This window comes from Coregonus lavaretus, assembly GCF_964263955.1.
Source record: "Coregonus lavaretus genome assembly, chromosome: 30".
NCBI classification, from domain to species: Eukaryota; Metazoa; Chordata; class Actinopteri; order Salmoniformes; family Salmonidae; genus Coregonus; species Coregonus lavaretus.
In genome coordinates, this window is record NC_140017.1 from 1,537,213 (window position 1) to 1,558,466 (window position 21,254).

The 21,254-nt window shown below is 42.3% G+C and overlaps 1 protein-coding gene across 2 annotated transcripts in view; it reads left to right on the forward strand.

The window, feature by feature from the left end:
- LOC311105856 (autophagy-related protein 16-1-like) overlaps positions 1 to 19,572 on the forward strand; it is a 44,275-nt gene extending 24,703 nt beyond the window's left edge. Inside the window, exons 9-20 of one of the 2 annotated variants that reach the window (XM_084148070.1) lie at positions 340 to 402; positions 810 to 854; positions 2,317 to 2,419; positions 3,136 to 3,241; positions 6,963 to 7,033; positions 7,998 to 8,069; positions 9,852 to 9,972; positions 10,192 to 10,297; positions 15,087 to 15,236; positions 15,624 to 15,671; positions 15,924 to 16,025; positions 18,015 to 19,572. In XM_084148070.1, the coding sequence (XP_084004196.1) occupies positions 340 to 402; positions 810 to 854; positions 2,317 to 2,419; positions 3,136 to 3,241; positions 6,963 to 7,033; positions 7,998 to 8,069; positions 9,852 to 9,972; positions 10,192 to 10,297; positions 15,087 to 15,236; positions 15,624 to 15,671; positions 15,924 to 16,025; positions 18,015 to 18,108 (1,081 nt within the window). In that variant the 3' untranslated portion in view covers positions 18,109 to 19,572. The remainder of the gene's footprint in view (positions 1 to 339; positions 403 to 809; positions 855 to 2,316; positions 2,420 to 3,135; positions 3,242 to 6,962; positions 7,034 to 7,997; positions 8,070 to 9,851; positions 9,973 to 10,191; positions 10,298 to 15,086; positions 15,237 to 15,623; positions 15,672 to 15,923; positions 16,026 to 18,014) is intronic. The other variant, XM_084148069.1, reaches the window with a different exon arrangement.
- The last annotated feature ends 1,682 nt before the right edge of the window (positions 19,573 to 21,254 follow it).

Here is a 21,254-nt window from a genome sequence, read left to right on the forward strand (position 1 = left end):
TTCCATATGTGTTATTTCATAGTTTTGATGTCTTCACTATTATTCTACAATGTAGAAAATAGTAAAAATAAAGAAACGCTTTAATGAGTAGGTGTGTCCAAACTTTTGACTGGTACTGTATATAATACAAATACTTACTTCCAAATGTCTATGAAAATAATTGAACAACCCTAAATGGTATTTGAACCCAGGTCTGGTTTATCTATCGAATCTTTTCAAATCTACACAAGTGCTTAGAAAGTTGGGGCTAGAGACATTTCTGGACCAGGCCGTATATTGTTGGCAGAGGTGTTGCGTCGCATATGAAATAACCCTCCTCTCGGTCTTCCTCTCTCGTAGTAAACGTATCTCCGGACAGCCTCCTCAAAGCGGCCTGTTGGACTCAATCTCCAACATATTTGGGTAGGTACGCATTTGCTTGGTTCTCTGTGTGGCTGATGCCTCCCACTCTATGGGTGTCTGTCTGGTCGTCTGTCCTGGGATGTGTTCATAAGGCACCAAACGGAAGAGAACCGACTGAAACGGGGATTGACTACTAGGGGTGTATTCACTAAGTAGCAAACAGGCCGAAACAGTGCGGGACTAACTTAAATGTGTCCCTCCCCCAAAAAAACGCTTGTTTCCGTTGCAAAAAGTATTGCTACAGTGTGCATTAATGAATGCACCTCTGGACAGGCTCATTTTCGTTTTCTGTTGCATTACATTTTCAAACGTTTTCCCTGATGTTACTGTGGTTCCCATGTGGATCCTCTCTGGTTGTGTGTGTCCATCCTGTTGATGATGGCTTCTCTCTGTCTGTCTGTCTGCAGCGTGTCTGAGTCTGTGCAGCCTGGACTCCTCCCTCCAGACTCCAGGTGAAACGTCACTGTGGTGTCTGTAGGGCTCACAGATGTGTGTGTGGGCCTGTGTGTATGTGCGTGTTAGAGGAGGCATCTTGATGTCGCTACAAAAAATAATCCATGATGATGGCACTATTTACATTTGGATTCTCACTGAAAACAAATTAACACACTTGGTCAGATCTTTTGTTTCCTACGTGGGATTTAAATCTGGGAATGACAGTGGCAAATCTTAAACTGATCGATTGATTTAAAACGGGGTCTCTAACATAACTATTGCTTCATTAGTAATTAAATTGCTTTTTTCAAATCCTATTTTTGCCAGGATTTAGAAGTTTGGAAGTTGTTCCAAAGCTAATTCATCAATTCTGTGGAAACAAAGGAGTCGGAACTCACCTCTTCCTAATTCCATCTAATGTGAATGGGGTAACTGGTTTTATCATTCCAAAGTGTTCCCTCTAATAAGTCTACCACATACTGACATGCTTTTCAAAGCGCCTGCGTCTTTGTGTTTGTGATTTTCCCCCCTTATACCGGTATGTAAAATGCAAACAAGCCTGGAGACTTAAGGGTGTTCCATAAAGCAGGATCATTAAGTTAGCCAGTTAACTTTGATAAGCAGTAAAATATATATATTTCTTAATTAATTTAAATATAAACATTAATATGGGTTGTTAGATGTCAAGTCTATACCATGGTAACTTCAAAGATATTTATCTTATCAGTTTGAGGCAGCATTACGTTAACTAACAAAGAGCGGTGCCTTGTTGGCTTACTGTAATTAAGTGAATTGTTTCACTCCATGATGGTTAGCTAGTAAAGTTGTTTACAGTTGGCAACTGCTCCTACACTATTTTGCTAGCTACCATGACACTTGGCTATAGCGTATTGGCTATAGTATGTAACCTAGTTTGATGGTTGAAGGATTTCCTGTGTGGATTTACTCCGAAACTACCTTGCAAGCGTTGCGTTTTCCGTCGGTGTAAAAACCGAGATTAAAATAAAGTGTGAGCCAGTTGTGAGTTGCTTCTGCATGTCTCGTTGGTTACAAGTGGGACCGTTTCAGCTATGTGACGCTTGCAGTGTAGTTTGGCCGTTAGCGGCAACTGATTTGTGATCCTAGAAATCCCTGGCTTCCATTTGCTTCCTGACAAGATTTCCTTGACTTCTTCCCTCTCCCATAGCTCTGCTTTCTGATCATGCACTGGCTTCCCTGGGACCATTGCATGTTGCGCTATGGTTGTATTTCGACTCCTCAGAATGTTTTTTTTTTTTTATTGCGCATTTGAGGTGATTACTAGTTTGGGCGATAGTGCAGAATTGCCTATCTCAATCACATAATGGGTAGTCAAGTCATTTGGGATGCGAGGTGAATTGTAGATCAGCAGTTCTGAGCAGACCGACTGCAATGTAGTCAATCTCAAACATGCGTGATAATCTGACTGGATTGATTGACAGCTCGCATCTCTGTTGGCAGACGTCGTCCTGGGAACTGGCACGGAACGTCACCTGAAAACACAGAGACCCCCTCCGGAGTGTGTGCCGATGTCCGTGTTCCCTCCACGGCCCTCCACGTATTTGTAAGTATCTTCGTTTCATTCTCCTACACACAATGTGTTTTGAGATCAGGCCAGCTCTCGCTCTCACTCTCGCACACACACTCATTTTCACGAAAGACGGGAGCCTTTTTTAGGTCAGGTGCTGAAGGTCAGTGATGAGATGTGAAAGGTCTGATTTCCCAAGTCCCTTCCCATTGTCCCCTCTGCTCCCAGCAACCCCTGCTCTACTCCCAGCATGCACTAGTTGTGCATCATTGGCCACAGGGGCTGCTGACAGAGAGGATGACCTCACATCCTGTGTCTGTAAGAGACCAAGGCATCACAGTGATGACGGACATCCAACATGACCAATCACCAAGGAGTATCGGGGTGTGGGATTGGTAGATCTCAAGTTTTCAGGTTGAGACCTAAACTTCAGAAAAAAGATGCAAGAGAGAAAGAAAAATACTTAAATTGGTTTTATGGGCTTTCAAAGGAGCTGTGCACCAATTGAGAAAGTGTTTATGATATTTGTTTGTGTTTTAAAAACTACCTCTGTATCTTCAGTCACCACCTGTATTTACTGTGTTAACCCGATTTGTATTCATTATGCACCAAATGGAAGAAATCGTCAAATAAGATCTTGTTTTCTGTCGCAAACCCCTTTTGAAACGTTTTCAGTTGCATATGTGCCCACATTGACACGGTGACGCTGATGACCTCTGGTCACCCACTGTGTGTGGCATTTGTCTGTTCAGGAAGCCCATGACGGGGAGGTGAATGCGGTGCGGTTCAGCCCAGGCTCCCGACTCCTGGCCACCGGAGGGATGGACCGCAGGGTCAAACTGTGGGAGGTGGTCTCAGGTACGTGACGTCACAGTATGTATGTCTGGCCCTGCTCGAAAACCTTCAAAATGCTTCCCTCCTGCTTTCCTTGAGGTAATCACTGATTTTGAATACGATTGGATAGGTAAGAACATGGTTTCCAGCCCGTGGTTTTTTCGCCAATTATACTGTCAGATTTGCAATTTCTTCAAGGAGAGGAAGGAAGGTGCATTTCTTGTGTATTCAAACAGGGCTAGGGTCTTTGTATGAGGAAAGTGTCTGACTGGTGTGTGTGACTTTTGTAGATCTGGAGGTCAATGATGAGATGTAAAAGGTCTGATTGCCCAAGTCCCTTCCCATTGTCCCCTTCGGCTCCCAGCAGCCCCTGCTCTACTACCAGCATGCTCTAGTTGTGCGTCGTTGGCCACAGGGGCTGCTGACAGAGAGGATGACCTCACATCCTGTGTCTGTAAGAGACCAAGGCGTCACAGTGATGATGGACATCCAACATGACCAATCACTAAGGAGTTTTGGGGGTGTGGGATTGGGATAGGTAGATGATCTCAAGTTTTCAAGCTGAGACCTTCATAAAAGGAGCATGATTAGAGCGCACCAAACGGGAGTATGTCAATTAGGGATGTGACAAATGGACAATTTTGCTTACTGGTTAAACAGCAATTTTTTGTTTCGTTTTTCCGTTATATGCCTTTCAGCCTATAATTACCCGCTAGAGAATGTTGAGAATGTTGTGCGTTCCCTTCAGCATACGCATCAGATGCATATCAACCCACAAGCTGTGCAAACATAAGCCCAAATAGTGCATAAACAAAGGATTAATTGCATAAATAAATATTTGTGGAAATATATCCATGTGAAAATATAACAATAGTTATTTGTTTAGATAGTGAAGGATATGTTTTGTATAATTCTATAAAGTCCTAGTGAAAAACATAGACCTATAGCCTATTTTCGACACTATTTCCAGCCAAGGACTCATCAACATTCTAACAGTCTAATAAATATATTTAATATATGCTATCGGAAGAATAATCATTTGGTTGTGTTTATGAATGTCTTAAGTAACATTAGAATACAAAAAAAACAATTATTTCAAAGAACGTAATAGCATTTTCATTAGTTCGTTACTGTAGGCCCCTCAAACTCAACTCTGGACCTCGAAGCCAGTTCCACTGCATTTTTTAATTGTTCCCTTCTGATCAGGTACTGATTTAGACCTGGGACATCAGGTGTGTGTGCAATTAATTATCAAGTAGAACAGAAAAGCAGCAGGCTCCGGACCTCGTAGTGTAAGAATTGACTACCCCTGCTCTAGGCTAGAAGTAAAAACGTAAAACCACTAGTTCAAGAGTTAAATCCATCACAAAGAAAAATCCATTATTTCATTTTTGCAGGTCTAAAAAAACATTGTGGAGATAAAAATATATAAAAAAAAAACTGAATAGCATATTTTACGTTTATTATGTTACTAGCCTTTGCTTAGTAGCCAGAACAATGCGAGTGGTCATGTGCTGAACGCATGGACAGAGCTGCACCTCGTGAATTTTGTTATTTGACAAAGGGAAGTATATTAGAAACTGCTGAATATGCTCTTTCTGGTACTATATAGAAATCAAAACGTATTACCTGCATGTGACTCTGAAGGAGGATTTGATAGTGATGCTCCTTTCCCCGCATCTGTCAATTCCAAGCTGCGCCCATCTCTTCATGTACAATTTGACAACTGTTAATATTGTCACTCATCAGACTGTCAATTTAATCTTGACTTTAGGCCAGCTCTTATGTGTGAAATTAGTTCCGGTGTAGTTTGGATGGGCTGACTGCGCAGGCTGACTTTAGGCCAGCTCTTATGTGTGAAATTAGTTCCGGTGTAGTTTGGATGGGCTGACTGCGCAGGCTGACTTTAGGCCAGCTCTTATGTGTGAAATTAGTTCCGGTGTGGTTTGGATGGGCTGACTGCGCAGGCTGACTTTAGGCCAGCTCTTATGTGTGAAATTAGTTCCGGTGTAGTTTGGATGGGCTGACTGCGCAGGCTGACTTTAGGCCAGCTCTTATGTGTGAAATTAGTTCCGGTGTGGTTTGGATGGGCTGACTGCGCAGGCTGACTTTAGGCCAGCTCTTATGTGTGAAATTAGTTCCGGTGTAGTTTGGATGGGCTGACTGCGCAGGCTGACTTTAGGCCAGCTCTTATGTGTGAAATTAGTTCCGGTGTAGTTTGGATGGGCTGACTGCGCAGGCTGACAGGCATCGTTTGCTTCTCCTCACTTGGATAGAGTGAACGATATGTTTTGCAATATTCTAAAGGCCTACTGCAATACGTAGCATGTTTTTGTTTCTCTTACAATACATTTGATTAGTATTAGAGTTATAGTAAATGAAACAGTCCTGTAACTGCTTATTTTTACACATTTTAAACGTAAAAGACAATATCAACCCGGAAGGCAAATTATTTGCTATAAACATGAGTGCCAATGCTAAGAAATAGGTATTCCTTATCATTCAGTTAGCCCTAATTTAAATTCAATTGTCAAGTAACATGCACGATTATTTCCCATTCATCCATTTGTCATTCAGTGAGGCGAGAGAGACGCATTAGCGCATGGCTGGGTACTAACATCCTACAGCGCATTGTCTTGGTGGGTTAAGTTGTAAATAGGTATGAAAAAATAGGTAAAAAGGCTCAATACTTTTCTGTTTATGATTAAAAAATGTGCAATGTAAAATACAAACATTTAGGGAAAGTCAGGGAAGGACATTGTTTGTCTTCTTTGGTAGGAATCGTCCGCTAGGAATCGACTCCTAAGATTCAGTATTTTTGGAATGGAGGAGACTGATTAGTTGCCGTACTTCTGAGAACACAAACACATCTTTCATGGGGGGGGGGCACAGTATCGGCAGTTCGGCCACCAGGCAGACTGAGTCAGAACCGTGCACTAGGCCTAACTATCAGCAATCAAAAGCTGTATCTCGCAATGGAATGCTGTATTGCGCAATTTCTTGGCTTGCAATGTCTTGCAACTTCAATAAAGCAGTGCCTATCATCAATGAATAGGCTAGGATATTCTACACGAAACAGACCGAAGACTGAACACACGCTCACATCATTAGCAACGAGAAAGTGCAGGCAAGCCAGCTGCACTGTGCTTGTAATTTTTTTTGGGGGGGGAAAACAAACATTGTTTATTCGTTAGGGATTTCTCTTAACATTAAGGAGCCAAATTTTGTTTAAATGTTCACACCCCTAATGTCAATGCAGATGATTCACCACAGCTGCATAGAACTGCCCTAGAGCTTGTCATTTGAACTGGTGGTCTGTGTTCAGTCAGTGTGTATTTTAATGTATACCCTTGTTCTGTATTATAGCAGTCTATCCTGGGTCTTGTTCATTAGCCGCCAAAAGAAAACTGACTGAAGCGGGGAGGGACAACCTGAACTCGTCCCATAAACATTTTGTTTTCCATCTCGTGCTACAATTATCATGGCCCAGACGTCACTCCCTTTCAAATTGACTGCCATTTATTTGTCTCTCTAAGATTTGAGTAGAACTTCCTTAGGCACCGAATGGGTATGGTTCTGTGGTGTATTCACTAGGAACCAAACTGAAGCAAATGGGTGGAAACGGGAAGGAACTAACCTGAACTTGTCCAATAAAGGCTTGTTTTCTTGCTAAACGTTTTCCGTTGCAAAACATTTTGCTACAGTGTGCACTAATGAATACCCCATGTTTTCTTCTTGTGTGCAGGTCGCTGTGAGCCGAAGGGTGCTCTGACTGGCAGCAACGCCGGGATCACCAGTATAGAGTTTGACAGTGCTGTGAGTGTCATCCTGCTTAATCTCCTAGCCTGTCTAAAATGTCACCCTATATCAGGGATCATCAACTAGATGCAGCCGATGGTCAGGGGGCCAGAACATAATTACAAATAATTTGTAGGTTGCAAATTGACCACAAGAAGCCCAAACGGATACAATATTTGACTAAAACATAATACTTGCTTATATTTGTATACGATCACATATATTTCTCTTAGTCGTGAGAGTACAGATTTCCAAAAGTTTAATCACTTGGAGCTGATTTGCTGGTGTTTTTAGTCTTATGTCCAACAATAAATAAAATAAAAGGAACCCTGCCCTATATAGTGCAGTGAAGTGCACTATATAGGGAATAGGCTGCCATTTCAGACGTGGCCCTAATTTCCCCTGTTCAGGTCACAGGCAATCTCTGCTTTCGTGCCTCTGCAGCAGGGTTGGGGTCAATTCCGTTTCACGAAATTGAAGGTCTAAGTAGAATTGACCACAACCCTGCCCTGTAGCATGGCTAGTAATAGAAATCGGAGGGGGGACTATGGATCCGTCTCAGTTTGTACGTACGTTAGTCACACGCAATATCTGACACCACTAGCCCAATTTTGACGAAACGTAGGTGAATGATGCATCTTGCCATAGAGCACTGGCATTTACAAAAGTCCAAACTTTGAACAAGCATATCTCCTGGCCCGTTTGAATTGTTGTCACTAATTGCGGGACGACATGTGAACTGTTGCCTTGTTGGTTTTTTGCTTGTGGATGCTTGCACATCAAGTTAAGCTGGAGTCACAACTGTAGATCTTTGGTCTTTTGTGAACTGTTGTAACCTGAAAATTGTACTAGATTTTGTTTAATTTTCAGTGGGCATCAGAGTTTAGGTTTTTTAAATAGAATTGAATGACCTACCTGACCTTCTGACTGCAATGATGCTTTTCCACTCCACTGTTTAACTGTGTGATGTTGTGTGTCTCAGGGCTCCTACTTGTTGGCTGCGTCCAATGACTTTGCCAGTAGAATCTGGACTGTGGATGACTACAGACTGAGGGTAAGTATGTCTCAGAAGGGCCCTTCTATACATCCAGAACAAAACAAACCTCATTCGCTTGTCTTTGTTGCTAAAGCAATGAAGTGTAGGTTGTAGGGCTGACCCCATTTAGTCGACTGGTCGATAGGCTGTAGGTCGACCGCGATTTTCTTTAGTTGAGCAGTCAAAAATAGATATCATTTTTTCCATGGCACATGAGACACCTGTCTGAATTGCGCCTGTCTCAGTGGACTAATCCATTGACTAGGCTGCGGGAATGCCATGGTCCAAGAAAGGGAGTGTGGCTAAGATGCGCAAGGCACGTCTCTTCAGAATGCTATCTCTCCCGGCATTTTGTGCGCATTCATTGTTTAATAACTTCATTTGTGTGAATTGATTGCCCTTTGATTGTTAGTGTCTATCAATTCCCCATTACATATCACCAGTAGTAGCCTACATTTACAGTACATATTTTTTCACTTCAAGCTGCAAGTAAACAGTCTGTTTTTAGAATCCATTGAGAATGACAATAGTTCCTCATTGTATTTGAAAAATATTTCCAGCTGTCTCCCTTTCGATAACCATTTGGCATGAAAGGGGAAAATGTAATGTTCTGATCCAATGGAAACATCAAATTAGCTGTTTTACTTTATATCCCTTGCACAAATAGCCTACAGCTGTGTCTGTACCGAGCTCACTGGTGGGGAAACTGAGGGCCCAGAATATTTTATAAGAAGTTTGCTAGCGTGAGCTTCAGGCCGGACACAGTTGATAGTTGCTACGAGGTTTCAAGTACGTTGCAGACAGGCCATGTATAGCCAATGTGATTTCTAGGATATTTATTTTTTGCAGGATATTTCCTAACTGCAGGCTGCAATGTTATTTGTTGGCTTATGTAGGCTATTACATAGTTGGCAATGGCAATAAAGTTACTATTAGATTTGTATCATTTTCATTTAGATTAACCACATGACAATCATTTTGAGCTATAAAGACTATTATAAATGAAATTTAGCCTATTACCGGCAACTTCAGCAGCTTAATGGAAGAATCTGGGTTTTTTTCTTCTGGTTAGGCTATCTTCATCTTGAGTCATTTGTGTGTCGTAATTATTTAATCAAACAGCGTGCTTAAAGCATCAGACAAGCTCAGTACATATAGTTGATTTTATTAAAACACATATGGAAAAATACACGTTTACATTTTTTTTGACTAATCAATTGGTCGAAAGAAGAAAATAAAGATTGTCGGGAACATCCCTAGATGGTTCTTAGGATGGGTTCAGCAGTTTTTCCTGAAAAACTGTAACTTACTATGATCCATGCTATGTGGTCAGGAAATACTTCTGTCCCTATGTATATAAGAACATGAGCCCCTTTTTGGAGGCTAAAATGTCCTTCTAGGCTGTGTTTGTCAGATACTGCAGAAGTCATATGGTCAATGATGTAATGTAAAAGGTCTGATGCCCAGTTCCACTCCCTGCTATCCATCGGCTCCCAACAGCCCCTGCTCTACTCCCAGCATGCTCTAGTTGTGCATCGTTGGACACAGGGGCTGCTGACAGAGAGGATGACCTCACATCCTGTGTCTCTAAGAGACCATGGCGTCACTGTGTTGCTGGACATCCAACAGAACCAATCACAAAGGGGTATCAAGCTGTGGTACGGGGCTGGGCCGCTGATCTCAACTTTCAAACTGAGACCATACCTGTGTTCTCAAACACAAAGGGCAGTGCACTTTCCATTCACCTTAACGTGGCTGGGCCAATAAGAAACGCTCATTTTTGTTCCCCCCCCCCCCCAGCACACGCTGACAGGCCACAGTGGGAAGGTGCTGGCGGCTCGCTTTCTCCTGGACAACGCTCGCATTGTCTCAGGGAGCTACGACAGGACTCTGAAACTATGGGACCTGCGCAGCAAAGTCTGTAAGAGTGTTTTTTATTTTCCCCATTGGTGTTAACATTTTGTTTACATTCCTCTTTCTCTGGTTTCCTCTTTAAAGGATTTGGTTTTTTTCAGCCACACAAAATGGCTTTTAAGAGATTAATGCGGATTCGGTGTATGTTCTACTCGTTGGGGATTCGTTTTTCTTGTGGATGAAGCCTTTGGTCAGTTCTAAACCCTACTATGTTTCTTCCTCTCAGGCATGAAGACTGTGTTTGCTGGATCCAGCTGTAATGACATAGTCTGCACAGAGCAGTGTGTCATGAGCGGCCATTTTGATAAGAAAGTGCGGTTCTGGGACATCAGGTGAGTGTGGAGGGTGACACTTTATTCAGATAGTCCTCAATAGATGGCTTATAGACATCCAACTAACTATCCACTAACCTTAAAGGGGCAATCCGCAGTTGAAACAAAGCGTTGAACTAAGCTCATGAAGCATTTATAAGTTATATTCTTCAAGAGTCAATGGGTACATTTTAATTTACAAGTCAGAAAATTAATAACGAAACTGCAGATTGCCCCATTAACCTTACCAAAACGGTGAACCTACAGTGCCTTAGGAAAGTATTCAGACCCCTTGACTTTTTCCACATTTGTTTACGTTAGTTACAGCCTTATTCTAAAATTGATTAAAAAAATTATAATCCTCAGCAATCTACACACAATACCCCATAATGACAAAGCGAAAACAGGTTTGTAGAAATGTTTGCACATTTATTAAAAATTTAAAACATAAGTATGCAGACCCTTTGCTATGAGACTCAAAATTGAGCTCTGTTGCATCCTGTTTCCATTGGTCATCCATGTGATATTTACTTTTATTTCTCATAAATTAGAAAAAAATTATAATAACCTGTTTTTGCTTTGTCATTATGGGGTATTGTATGTAGATTGAGGAGGGGGGAAAAAACAATTTAATCAATTTTTGAATAAGGCTGTAACCTAACAATGTGGAAAAAGTCATGGGGTCTGAATACTTTCCGAAGGCACTATAACCATATCCCTAGTAAAGCTTAACGGACAGTACCAGTCAAAAGTTTGGACACCTACTCATTCAAGGGTTTTTCTTTATTTTTACTGTTCTTTACTCTTTACATTGTAGAATAATAGTGAAGACATCAAACTATGAAATAACACATATGGAATCATGTACAAAAAAAAAAATGAGATTCTTCAAATAGCCACCCTTTGCCTTGATGACAGCTTTGCACACTCTTGGCATTCTCTATCAATCAATCAGAAGATAGCCCTATTTGGTAAAAGACCAAGTCCATATTATGGCAAGAACAGCTAAAATAAGCAAAGAGAAACGACAGTCCATCATTACTTTAAGACATGAAGGTCAGTCAATCCAGGAAACTTCAAGAACTTTGAAAGTTTCTTCAAGTGCAGTCGCAAAAACCATCAAGCGCTATGATGAAACTGGCTCTCATGAGGACCACCACAGGAAAGGAAGACCCAGAGTTACCTCTGCTGCAGAGGAAAAGTTCATTAGAGTTAACTGCATCTCAGATTGCAGCCCAAATAAATGCTTCAGAGTTCAAGTAACAGACACATCAACCGCAACTGTTCAGAGGAGACTGTGTGAATCAGGCCTTCATGGTCGAATTGCTGCAAAGAAACCACTACTAAAAGGACACCAATAATAAGAAGAGACTTGCTTGGGCCAAGAAACACGAGCAATGGACATTAGACCGGTGGAAATCTGTCCTTTGGTCTGATGAGTCCAAATTTTTGATTTTTGGTTCTAACTGCTGTGTCTTTGTGAGACGCAGAGTAGGTGAACGGAAGAATCTCAAATATATATTTTGATTTGTTTTAACACTTTTTTTGGTTACTACATGATCCATATGTAATTTCATAGTTTTAATGTCTTCACTGCTAATCTACAATGTTAAAACATGTAAAAAATAAAGAAAAATCCTTGAATGAGTAAGTTTGTCCAAACTTTTGACTGCTAGTGTATGCCTCCCATTTGTTTTTCAAACTCTGCCATGAAATTAGCAGCAGCAGTACAAAAACTAAGCTAGGCAAACACATTACTCTCTCCTATAAGCGCAATTAAAGGGGAATTACACTCAATTCTAAGACCTAAAAAATTGTATTCTGATGTGATTTAAGCATTGACATGGACTCGGAACATCCCATTTTGTTGTTTCTCTATAAATAATTGAAATTGAGAGTGAAAAATACAAAATGATCCAAAACCAGGAAAAAATGTAACTGAGAAAACAGAATTTGGGGAAATAATGTAATTTTATAGGCCCCCCCTTAAGACTATGATACACTAGCAATTATTTGAGGCAATATTGGGGTATGTGACACTGGAGCTATAATATGCAACATGGAATATAGATTTCATGTGAAGCACAATTTAAAACTTAATTTCCAATTTGTATTTACTAATCTCCTATAGCTTGTTATTGCGAGTTGACTGCCACAGCTGTACTGAAATTCATCAGCTAACAAGCAATAAAGAGGACTTGCCCCTGCGTTGTCCATCCGCTCAACCTGCTGCTAGTCAAGTTAATGGAAATGCAGACAAAGATAACTACACTGAACAAAAATATGAACGCAACATGCAACTATTTCACTGAGTTACAGTTAATATAAGGTTAGGCCCCTAATTTATAGATTTCACATGACTGGGAATACAGATATGCATCTGTTGGTCACAGATACCTTAAAGGTACCGGCGTGGATCAGAAAACCAGTCAGTATCTGGTGTGACCATCATTTGCCTCATGCAGCGCAACACAGCTCCTTTGCATAGAGTTGATCAGGCTGTTGATTGTGGAATATTGTCCCACATTGGCTGTGCAGAGTTGCTGGACATTGGTGGGAAATGGAACACGCTGTTATACACGTCGATTCAAAGCATCCCAAACATGCTCAATGGGTGACGTCTGAGTATGCAGGCCATGGAAGAACTGGGACATTCTCCGCTTCTCCGTGTACAGATCCTTGCGACATGGGGCTGTGCATTATCATGCTGAAACAATGGGCCGCAGCATCTCGTCACGGTATCTGTGCATTCAAATTGCCTTTGATAAAATGCAATTGTGTTTGTTCTGTAGCTTTTGCCCCCACCGCCACCATGGGGCACTCTGTTCACAACGTTGACATCAGCAAACGGCTCGCCCACACGACGCCATACGCTGTCTGCCATCTGCCCGGTACAGATGAAACCGGGTTTTTCCCGCTGAAGTCTGTTACGATGCCGAACTGCAGTCGGTTCAAGACCCTGGTGAGGACGACGAGAACGCAGATGAGCTTCCCTGAGATGGTTTCTGCAGAAATTCTTCGGTTGTGCAAACCCAGTTTCATCAACTGTCCGGGTGGCTGGTAGCTAGCTAACAATCTATGTGGCTAGCTAGCTAATTTAGCCAGTTTATCCCATTTGGCTTATCATAAGCTCCGGTTAGCATGCGCCCTACACAGTATGTATGTACAGTGGGGGAAAAAAGTATTTAGTCAGCCACCAATTGTGCAAGTTCTCCCACTTAAAAAGATGAGAGGCCTGTAATTTTCATCATAGGTACACGTCAACTATGACAGACAAATTGAGAATTTTTTCCAGAAAATCACATTGTAGGATTTTTTATGAATTTATTTGCAAATTATGGTGGAAAATAAGTATTTGGTCACCTACAAACAAGCAAGATTTCTGGCTCTCACAGACCTGTAACTTCTTCTTTAAGAGGCTCCTCTGTCCTCCACTCGTTACCTGTATTAATGGCACCTGTTTGAACTTGTTATCAGTATAAAAGACACCTGTCCACAACCTCAAACAGTCACACTCCAAACTCCACTATGGCCAAGACCAAAGAGCTGTCAAAGGACACCAGAAACAAAATTGTAGACCTGCACCAGGCTGAGAAGACTGAATCTGCAATAGGTAAGCAGCTTGGTTTGAAGAAATCAACTGTGGGAGCAATTATTAGGAAATGGAAGACATACAAGACCACTGATAATCTCCCTCGATCTGGGGCTCCACGCAAGATCTCACCCCGTGGGGTCAAAATGATCACAAGAACGGTGAGCAAAAATCGCAGAACCACACAGGGGGACCTAGTGAATTACCTGCAGAGAGCTGGGACCAAAGTAACAAAGCCTACCATCAGTAACACACTACGCCGCCAGGGACTCAAATCCTGCAGTGCCAGACATGTCCCCCTGCTTAAGCCAGTACATGTCCAGGCACGTCTGAAGTTTGCTAGAGTGCATTTGGATGATCCAGAAGAGTATTGGGAGAATGTCATATGGTCAGATGAAACCAAAATATAACTTTTTGGTAAAAACTCAACTCGTCGTGTTTGGAGGACAAAGAATGCTGAGTTGCATCCAAAGAACACCATACCTACTGTGAAGCATGGGGGTGGAAACATCATACAATAAAATGCAAATTAATTACTTAAAAATCATACAATGTGTTGTTCTGGATTTTTGTTTTAGATTCCGTCTCTCACAGTTGAAGTGTACCTATGATAAAAAATTACAGACCTCTACATGCTCTGTAAGTAGGAAAACCTGCAAAATTGGCAGTGTATCAAATACTTGTTCTCCCCACTGTATACACTGCATTCTATTCTATAATATTCTACTGTATCTTAGTCCATGCCGCTCTGTCATTGCTTGTCCATGTATATATTCTTAAATCTCATTCCTTACTAGTTTTGTGTGTATTGGGTATATGTTGTGAAATTGTTAGATATTACTGCACTGTCGGAGCTAGAAGCACAAGCATTTCGCTACACCCGCTATAACATCTGCTAAACACGTGTATGTGACAAATAAAATTTGATTTGATTTGAATGGTTGTATGGGGTCTTTGCCTAAGGTGTCGTTTTCTTGTCATGACACTGTCTTTTTGTCCGGGGGGGTATTCACTACAAACCCAGAGGAAGATAATCTGCCTAAACGGGGAGTGACCTACCTGAATTTGTCCCATGAGAAACTCATTTTGCTACTGTGTGCTCTAATATGAATACCCCCCCTCTCGTAACACTGTTACCATTTTTTAGCTTGCTATTGTCCTGTAGCCCATCCTAGCCTGTGTATTCATTTGGTTGCTCTGAATTTTTTATTTTTTTAGAGCGGAGAGTATAGTCTGCGAGCTGGAGCTTCTGGGCCGAGTCACATCTCTTGACCTGAACCACGACCGCACCGAACTGCTCACCTGCTCCCGGGACGACCTGGTTAAGATCATCGACCTGCGCAGCAACGCGGTCCGCCAGACCTTCAGGTACGGGGACATGTCACTGCTTTAGTACCGTAGACTCCAGCTCACTCACCTGACCACCACTCACCAATTGGTGTGTCAAGCCAGCACTCTGTGTTTTCTTTCTAGTATATTTGTAGTCATGGAGAGCTTCACCCATATTGTCAATTAAGATAATCTGAGGAGATTGCATTGGTGGTCAGAGATTCTCTTTATTCTTATTGGTGAATAGATGCTGTATGTGGGCAATGGAATAGTCCTAGTAGTGCAAACCCTGCCTGTCTGGCACTCAAGGTGCAATCAAACACTCAACATATTTAAAAGGAAACCAAGTACTATTTGAACACAGGTCTGATGTGGATTAGTGGTGTTGGAGGTTTATGTCAAGTGTTTTCCCATCTCTCCTCCCAGTGCTCAGGGCTTCAAGTGTGGCGCTGACTGGACCCGAGTCACCTTCAGGTGAGTGGACACATTTTACACCAAGGCTGTCCTAAATGGCACCCTACATAGAATAGAGCCCATTGGTCAAAAGTAGTGCACTGTGTAGGGAATAGAGTGCCATTTGGTTTATAGTTTTACTAACAAAGGTCCTGGTCAAATTCCCTATCATCCTCCATGCAAGTGTGCACATGCTCACCTCTCCAACCACAGTCCCATGACTTTCCACTCGAGCACCTTGTTTTGATCCTCCCGTTTCCTTGTTCTCCTCAGTCCCGATGGCAGTTACGTGGCGGGGGGCTCTGCAGACGGAGCTCTGTATGTGTGGAATGTCCTGACGGGCAAGTTGGAGCGCACACTGGACAAGAACCACTGGTCAGTTTGAATTTCTGGAGTAGGATCAAGTCTCGCTTTGACACTGCACTCTAGTCAGTTTTGCACGTTTTTAATGGTTTAAGGTTCAGCATTTGAGGGTAAGCCATAGACTTGGATAGACGGCTCTAGTGCCACAAAGCCTGTTAACTTGGGCAGGGCCATTGAGGACTTTTTATATTTTTTAAGTAGAGAGCTGGGTGGGACTTTCTGTGCAGTGTTTCCCCTAGAATTTTAGCAGCGGTGGCAAGGGTCGGGGAAGGATGGGTGGAGGAGGGTCCCAGGGGAGTGTTTTTGTAGGACTGTGAGAAGGTCCGTTCTGGTGAGTTTTTAATAGGACGTTCTACTCCAAAATGATTGGGGAAAGAATATGCTGAATATAATGAAATAGGCTGAAACATGGTGTTACCCATATGCATACCTCATTGGGCTAATCATTAACTAGATCCCAAACTCTGAACATGATCAATGCGTTTAATATCCAAACAAAAAAACTTAACATTAACAAAGAGAATAATATGTTACAATTGACCCTTGTTACATTTAGCACCGTTCTCCCTGATGCACTCACAGCCAATTGCAGAGGCTAAATGCGCCTAAACAATGCTGATATACAGCGCAGATCGCTCGTTATTAGGAGTTGAGAAAGAAAAGTAGTAGCCATAGAAAGCTGGGATCCCCATCTTTTTAACAAAGGCTATCAAACGTTTTTCCTGCAATTGCGTTAAGGAATGTGAATTGACTGCTTATCAGAATGCATGTTTCTCTCCCTGTGGGACTTGCAACTTGAATGCCCCTCGAGAGGAATATTTATTTCTCACATAGAACACACAACGACAAGCTGACTAGGTAAATAGCTAGGTAAACTATTCTACTATGGGGTTGTCTGATGCTAGTGTTCATTACTCTTGTTGGCAGAGGAAAAGTACATGTTGACAGTTCTAGCATCTTCAAAGTGTTCCTCTGTAAAAAAAAATATTTACAAAATTATTATTTTTTTGGTGTTAAATGAACACAGGGCAAACACTGCTATGGGTTAAGGAAAGATCACTTCATTCCATCCAGGTCAGCAGGAGGGATCAGCCAATATACTTGTAAGCAAACATTCTATAACTGCAGACCGCATTAAATCACCAACCTTGTGTTTATGCCTGTTCAGACAACAGGGCCCCGTGTAGCTCAGTTGGTAGAGCATGGCGCAGGGTTGTGGGTTCGTTTCCCACGGGGGGCCAATATGAAAATGTATGCACTCACTAACTGTAGGTCGCTCTGGATAAGAGCGTCTGCTAAATTACTAAAATGTAAATGTAACACACTCCAGGTGGCAGTATGCACCATTTCAGTTTGTTGACCGACTCATAGTAGAAGAAAATATAATACTTTAAAATGAAGAAAGCCGGGCCTCCCGAGTGGCGCAGTGGTCTAAGACACTGCATCACAGTGCTTGAGGCATCACTACAGACCCGGGTTCGATCCCAGGCTGCGTCACAGCCGACCGTGACCGGGAGACCCATGAGGCGGCGCACAATTGGCCCAGCGTCGTCCTGGTTAGGGGAGAGTTTGGCCGGCCGGGATTTCCTTGTCCCATCGCCCTCTAGCGACTCCTTGTGGTGCCGGCTGGACGGTTTTTCCTCTGACACATTGGTGCGGCTGGCTTACGGGTTAAGCGAGCAGTGTGTCAAGAAGCAGTGCGGCTTGGCAGGGTCGTGTTTCAGAGGCCTCTCCTGAGTCCGTACAGGAGTTGCAGCGATGGGACAAGACTGTAACTACCAATTCGATATCACTATATTGGGGAGAAAAAGGGCTAAAAGTACAAACAAACAAAAACGACCACATTAAGAAAGCCCTCAATGGCGCTGCCCATGCTGTCACAGAAGCCATTATGGCACAGATGCAAGGAAGGGAACTTTTTCCATCTCTTTGGGGTAAGGGGTAACTTCTACCTGAAACTCCTGTTCTGCCGTCCTGCTCAGTTCTGTTTTCTCTTCTCAGCTCGGCCATCAACTCGGTGTCCTGGTCGCCGTCGGGAGCCTACGTGGTCAGTGTGGAGAAGGGCAGCAAGGCCGTGCTCTGGTCCGACATGTGATTGGCTATGCTCTGCTCTGGCCCTCTGCCATTGGGTGGCTGGCTGTCTGTCTGGATTGTTCAATGGAGGCACAGACTGGACAGGGGTTTCCCTAGCCCTACCCTCTAATGTCCAACCGCCCATTACTTTGCCTCACTGGCATTGGAACATTCTGTGCTCACATGCGTGGGGGGGGTGGTTTTCTTGCCTATAGGAAGGTCATCCGGTGGCCCATGGGTGGCAGCAGAGAGCTAGTTGGTGTCCAGTTGAAAGTGTCAGTGAAAAGAGCCATGAAGGCAGTTTTCTCTTGAAGTAGAAGCTATCATATATCCATTTGAAATTATATCCAACAGAGGCAAGGCGAGTGAGTTAGACTGTTGTTGCCAAATTGCCACTATAAACAGAGCTGGATTGTCTCTTTTTACAGCTGCAATCGGACACATCGTTAGTTTTACATGACCTTGGGGTGGGCAGAGGCTTTTAATGTTGAAGTCTGTCTGTTTCTCCTGGGCCTAGTTTTTCAAAAGTTATCGGATTTTGGCAATCGGATAGAATTAAATGCATAGAAATATAATTAATAGAACATTAATTGACTTGAATTCATTGACGTTTAATCCTATCCAATTGCCGAAATCCGATCAGATAACCTTGAAAAACTGTGCCCAGGTTTCAATTTTAAATCAGATTCCTGTTTTTGGCCTTAAAAGAAAAGAATGCATTGCAACAATAACAGAGAGCACTGATATTGTGCAGTTCCCTGTCTTTCTGGCTGTGTCCGAAATGGCACACAGTGGGTGGTTGGATGTTGGTTGTCTCAAACTGGCTGGGAGCATTGAGGTTGTCAAGGGTCAAGTTAATACTGTAATTCAGTGCTCTTCAAACCTTGTCCTGGCTACCCACAGGGTCTGTTATGTGGTTGTTATAGCTCTGCACTAACACACCACATCAACCGCTTAAGTAGTTGTATTGGGCTGGAACAAAAGCCTACACGCCTTGTGGGTCCACCGGACCAGGTTTGAATAACACTGCTGTAAGGAGTGTGAAGACGTGTTGTTGTGGACAAGACTACGCACAATTCTCCATAACAAACTCATCATGTGCCAATCACAATGAACATGCCCTCCATGTAACAGTTAAACAGGGAATGCTCTGTTTGTGATGACAATTCTCTAGACAGTGGAGTGAACCCACACACTTGGCACAAATCTGCTTGATACTATTTATTCAGGTGTTCAGTGTTATGTCCCATCAGTCACTGTCAGCATCAAAAGAATGCAACGTTTTGGTCATTTAGGTCTACAGCGTGTGCTGGTCTTCTTGAAACTCTGTACTTGATCAATCAACTACTAGACCCATTTATTGGTCAGCTCACCTCGATTCCAGGGGAAGTTGTATCCTGGAGGGATGCATCGTTCAGGAAGTTGCAAGAAACTATTTGTTTAGAGCTGACATGATTCCCCACTATATAAAAGCAGTTACAGTATGTTCCAATCTACATCATGTATTTGTATGGGAACTTTTATGTAGACCTAAAGCTGCCCCAATCTTCAAAAGACGCTAAACAGTCACTGTAGTCCCCCAGACACTAGGGATGAGCTCCATTCCTTAACACCTACATGTTGTTTTTGTTCCAGTCTTTTTCATTTCAATGGACTCGTTGACACACATGACATATGTGTCAGCTTTACATGATGCTGTTCTAAATATCAATGACTTGTATTTATCTTTTGCCACATGGGCAGGGAACCCCATTCCCTTCAATATGTCAGTGAGCCATGTTCTACATATTTATATCTGAACGTTCCACAACGTTGAGTCCTGAGGGGTATACTACAAAGCAAGATCAATGCTTTAGCCAGCTAACTTGCCTAAATATTCTGAAAAAACATATTTTTTTAGAAAGATAAGCTTGAAAAAGGCATGGTATGATTGAAAAAATGCATATCTTAGTTTAGCTTTCCTAATGAACCAGAAAATCTGTAGTTATTTCTGTTTATCAAAGTTAGCTGGCTAACTCATTGATCCTGCTTTGTAGTATACACTTCTCCTGAAATCACCCAAATGTGCACTTTGTTAGTCATGTTTTCCCCTCTGACGACAGCGGGTGCAAACGCTCAGTAAATGTTGCCCAGAAAAGCGTATTTCACTTAGTGACCATTCCATTTTTTATATCTGACTCACCTCAACTACACTGAACAAAAATATAAACGCAACATGTCAAGTGTTGGTCCCATGTTTCATGAGCTGAAATAAAAGATCCCAGAAATGTTCCATCCACACAAAAAGCTTATTTCTCTAAAATGTTGTCCACAAATTTGTTTACATCCCTGTTAGTGAGCATTTCTCCTTTGCCAAGATAATCCATACACCTGACAGGCATGGCATATCAAGAAGCTGATTAAACAGCATGATCATTACACAGGTGCACCTTGTGCTGGGGACAATAAAAGGCCACTCTAAAATGTGCAGATTTGTCACAATGCCACAGATGTCTCAAGTTTTGAGGGAGTGTGCAGTTGGCATACTGACTGCAGGAATGTCCACAAAAGCTGTTGCCAGATAATGTAATGTTAATTTCTCTACCATAAGCCACCTCAAACATTGTTTTAGAGAATTTGGCAGTACGTCCAACCGGTCTCACAACCCCAGACCACATGTATGGCATCCTGTGGGCGAGCGGTTTGCTGACGCTAACGGTGTGAACAGAGTGCCCCATGCATTTTATCGATGGCAATTTGAATGCACAGAAATACCTTAACAAGATCCTGAGCCCCATTTTCTTTTAAGGTATCTGTGACCAACAGATGCATTTCTGTATTCCAAGTCATGTGAAATCCATAGATTATGGCTGATTTCCTTCTATGAACTGTAATTCAGTAAAACCTTTGAGATTGTCGCATGTTGCGTTTTATATTTTTGTTCTGCGTAGTTTAGTGTAGTCATAAAGCGTCTGAGTGTTGATCTAGGGTCAGTTCACCCGTCATATCCATTATGTTCTAAAAGGCTAAACTGATCTGAGACATTTTATGAATAAATGCCTTGGAGGATACAAGGCACAGATAAGAATGAACAGGGGATTCTCTCCTTTAAAGAGTTTTCTATTGAAACAGAGGCCAGCATATACTGCCCTCTTCAGGGTCATGTTCAGTAGGCACCAAACAGAAGAA